Consider the following 5,000-nt stretch of genomic DNA (forward strand, 5'->3'; position numbering starts at 1 on the left):
ATCTTTATTTCACCTTTATTGTGATTTACCTCTTATCATATATTTCCCTCATCTAAAATAAATAAATATATATATATATATACACATATAATGTATATATATATATATATATATATATATATATATATATATATATATATATACACACACACACATATATATTTCTGGTTCCCACTTACACTCGTATTTATGCTCTTGCTGAAAGCATAAACACCTTAGTCTTCACCTTCATCATGGAACTTTTTATGCTTCTAAATAACATATAATCTACAGCATTCCTCATTAACACCACCAACATTCTCTTTGAATTTCACTTTTTGACTAAACTTCTTATTTCCCCATTCTACTATACAATTTTATTTCCTCTTCCTGCCCTCCTTAAACCCAAAACATTCCATATTGACACTATGACCTAATTAAGGAATGTTACCCAGTCTTCATATACTTATACTCTAGTATTTTAAATTCGTAAACACTTTTAATAATCTCCTTTCTCCATATATTCTCTTCCTATTTCTTCTCATTCAGGTTAATTGTCCTAATCACTTCCTCGCTAACTTGAACTTCAGCATATTTCTCTTATTACTTCATCCAAATAATGATAATAATACTGTACATCTATATATTTACTATCTTATGTACTTTGTACTAATGTACATGTTTTCCCTCATCAATTTCTATTTCCCAGGTATAATTGTTTATTTTTCTTTGGAAACTGCGTATTTGCCACAAACAATAACATCCATTTTCAGTTACTCCAAGATATCCACATCTCACAATGATGCTCATTCTTTATTACCTACAATTGCATTGAAGTTATTTGGTTATCTTCAACCCCAGGAAGGCAAATTTTTTTTTTCCTATACTTTTTTCTAATCTCGGTCCCTGCACACGCACTATTTTAGTTTTTTTTCAAACTGACATGCTCAACCTTACCCTTAAAATCTTCTATGTTGAACATTTTTACCCCTTAACCAATGTCCAGGGTCTCTATTATCTCTTCTTAGCTTTACGCCTTTTATCTACCCCAAATTTATTCATCCCTTTGTGGCCCAAATCCCATTTATGAACACACTACCCATTCATTTGCTTCATTCAGGGCCATAACACCATACTTTATCTCCTTAAACATATCAGCTATTAGGCACTCTTGCCTTCTGTGGTACGGCCATGCATATCAAAGCCCCAAAGTTCATTACGCTTACTCTTTTGCAGTTTTTTGTAACCCAAAACAGTGAATATATATGTATAAACACTATACTGTATGTATATATATATAAATATATATATATATATATATATATATATATATATATACACACACATATATATATATATATATATATATATATATATATATATATATATATATATATATATATGCCTTTTCAATTAATAGCATGTCTCACCTTTCCATCCATCCCTATATCAACACACTCATCCGCTTTACAAATATCGAAACCCTTACAATTATTGTTACCCATTACTAGCCAAGCCTCAAGACCAGTTGGAACGCAGGATGCTACAAGCCAAATGGCTAAAACAAGGTATAATAGCCCAGCGAGGAAAGGAAACGAGGAAACAAATAAACTACAAGAGAAGCAATTACCAATTAAAATAAAACATTCCAAGAACGGAAAAGCAAAATGGATCTTTCATACATCAACTATAAAAAACACACACAAGATATAAAATAAAATAGTGTGCCCGAGTGTACCCTCAAGCAAGAGAACTCTACCTCGGCTAAACTTTGCAGGTCTTCCACTCATCCTACCTACCAGTGCATACGTTATACACTATTCACCAACATGTAAAAAGACATTTATTCGAGGATTTCATTTGATCTTACTTTAAAGAAGACTCAAACGGTCCTCCGGTTACAACTTCGTCGAAAGCTGCTACAGAGACGGGCGGATCTTGTGAAACCATCGTGAATGTCGGTGGAGGCACATCTGAAACAAAATATTGGTCACAATCATAATCCTCATCTCCTTTTTTCTTTTTTTATATGGATATTATATCTTGTATCATTTAGAAGTTCTCGGCCAAATGGTTAATTTCCTATAAATCTCCCCTATATAATAAAGAGCAACGTCTCTGGATATTAATAAACACACACACACACGTATATATACATATATATTATATATATGTACATATATACATATATATATATATATATATACAATATATATATATATATATATATATATATATATATATATATATATATATTTTGAATAAACAATGTCTTTGTGGGAGCTAAAATTCTATAGTTAGTTTCTTTCCGGACTAATTGTTCTTCAGGTAGTTTTCAGGATAACAGGAAAATTGCATTTACATTTCTCCAAATATTATTTAGTGTCGACAGGTGTTGCGAATCACATCGTGACCTTTCTTTCCGGTCACGCTGAGCGGCATTGCAGTTATATCTACCGGGTCTCTCCCCATCCCTCGGATAGCGGGAGGGTGTACCTCGAGAGGTACACTTGAAAACCACAACTGCTGTGTTGTAGTTAGGAAAGTGTGACGGAGTAGGACGGGTTTAATCTGTGTGTGAGCGCGTGCATATCTACTTAAATAACTGGCTGTTATTTTTGGCAGGTCGCATACACTAGTGTGTGGATAATACCAAATATAGAATAATAACATTAGAAATACTTGAATTGAAATATTCATGCTTGAAATTACTCACATTGTCAATGCACTGACTTCATTTACCCTATTCAAGTTACAAGTTCTTTTATACACATATAACGCTCTACAATTCAAATTACATTCTTTTCTGGGCTGCCCAAAGGCAAGAGCCCGGGTCTTACACAAGGTAAGGCAATCTATACAGACAGACAGACTGACTTCACTTTGGAACCGAGTATTGAACGCCTTACCTGGCACTTCTACGTAAGTGAAATTACTTACACTAAACAAATACCTTGTTATGAATATTCGCATTAAATATATCTCTGTGGATTGAATGGAACGTTACAATTGCCGACAGAGCCTAGAGTTTGAACATCATCATAATTAATCCCGTTTATACAAGTTAGATTTTCTCTCAATAGTTACACGCAAGGAGGAATAGGGGAAGACCAAATGTTAAATGGAAAAATAACTAAACAAAGGTTAACAGAGCAAGATACTGGGGGGGGGGGGGGGGAGCTGATAGGAAACAGAGACCCATTATGGGAATAGGTAAAATACTATTACAAGAAAGAACTAAGACGTGAATCGAGTTCTCTTCACTGTCATGTCTTGTGCACCCATATCCTTAACTACGTCCCATTCATATGATACTGGTGTATCCGAGCCGTCAAAAATTACCTTTAAATATTTTGATAGATGTGAGCGCGCGTACACACACAGACACACATTGACACATTGAACCCTTTCCACCCACTCCTTTCCTAACTACAATCCACAGGTTCGGCTATTTTTTGTGTGTGTGTGTGTGTGTGTGTGTAAATATAGTCAGACAATTGCTCTTTATCATATAGGGGAAATAACGGTCCCTTTCTGACATCTATGCATCCATTCCAACGACATGCCCAAACCCTCCCAATCTTAGGGCCTAAGCACACTGGCGACTTTGTAGAGCCACAAGTGGCTGCGTTTTGTGTGGGGATATTTTGTCCCATAGGTTCCTATTGTTTTCAAGCTTTGCCGATCACACTTGTGTCTGTGGCTCGCGACTGTGGCAAGCTGTCGCTCGTCCCCGCCACAAACAGCGCATTTTGTGGCGGCGTTTTGTGGCTGGCTGAGAGCACACTAGCGACCTCTGGCGACCACATGTGGCTGCTAATCAGTGATGCAGGAAACTTCGTAGAGGATGTGGCGACCATATGTGGCCGGGTATTCAAAACATAACCTCATGTGGTCGCCACGTGGCTCTAAAATGTGGCTAGTGTGCTCTGGCCCGCCACTTTGCGCGGCCACTTGTGGTGCCACAGAGTGGCTAGTGTGCTCGGGGCCCAAGTGATATCTTCTGACATATCTTGAAATGCATAGGCCTACATTAAGATTCTCGTACTCCCATTACAATAAATTACACTAAAATACTCACACTTGCAAGGGAAATATGGTACCATGTTCCACATGAACGTGCCGTTGATTTCGAGACAGGTGACAATCCCTTGGTTTGGAGTCAGATATTTCCCGGAGCAAGTGAAGCTGAAAGTGGTGTTTGGAAGTCTGCTCAGGGGGAGAGTCAGCACAGTGCCCGCCTTCATATCGCCAGATATCTGGGGTGGGCAACCTTCCTCTACAAGAGAGATTTAAAACATTAGGTATTTCTATGTCTTGTTTTTGTTTGAAGCTGATTATTCACTAAACTTGGTATGCTATGTGGCCGTAATCAGAGAGATGATGACGGAAAGCAAAGAATTACTTTTAAATATAAAATCAAATATAAACCTTTCACCTTAAAGCAGAATAGAATTTAATTACAAATTAAAAGCAAACCAAATTCTTTTAATGACGTGATGCTTTTAAATCTAAAGTCTATTCTGACATAAAAATTCTTCACCAAAGAAATACTTTCCTACATTTAGTGAAGGAAACAAAGAATTACAGGATCAGCCTTTAAAACTGCTGCAGTAACATCAGAGCAAATTTATTCTATACTTCATAATGTGATTTATCAGATTCTACATTATATTAATTCAAAACTTTTAGACAGACTGAGAAGAAAAAGGAAGAATTAAATTTATGATTTTTTATAGAAAGCATGGCATTGAGTGTAACAGTTATGGTTATTAACGTAAAGCCTTAGGAAACAGGGCAGACGGTTGCCAGTTTAAATCAGTTTCTCAAAGGCATCATTAATCTTATAAGAAAGTACAAAATGGTGTGAGAGTATGTTTGTTCACAGGCACCACTGGAGGGAGGGGACGGACGGAGACTTGCAACGACAAGATGCGACTACATCACCCTCCTTCCACAGCTAGACAGACAGGTGTAGGCTGTAGTAGTGGCTGGTGTCGGCACACAAGTAGCTCAAAAGC

The 5,000-nt window shown here is 36.7% G+C and overlaps 1 protein-coding gene across 1 annotated transcript in view; it reads right to left on the reverse strand.

Annotated features, from left to right (window-relative positions):
* Positions 1-5,000, reverse strand: part of LOC137652679 (uncharacterized) — a 36,472-nt gene that overhangs the window by 1,506 nt on the left and 29,966 nt on the right. Inside the window, exon 8 of the mRNA XM_068386083.1 lies at positions 1,850-1,952. Within this exon, the coding sequence (XP_068242184.1) occupies positions 1,850-1,952 (103 nt within the window). The remainder of the gene's footprint in view (positions 1-1,849; positions 1,953-5,000) is intronic.

The sequence above is a fragment of the Palaemon carinicauda genome, chromosome 14 (genome assembly GCF_036898095.1).
Source record: "Palaemon carinicauda isolate YSFRI2023 chromosome 14, ASM3689809v2, whole genome shotgun sequence".
Lineage (NCBI taxonomy): Eukaryota > Metazoa > Arthropoda > Malacostraca > Decapoda > Palaemonidae > Palaemon > Palaemon carinicauda.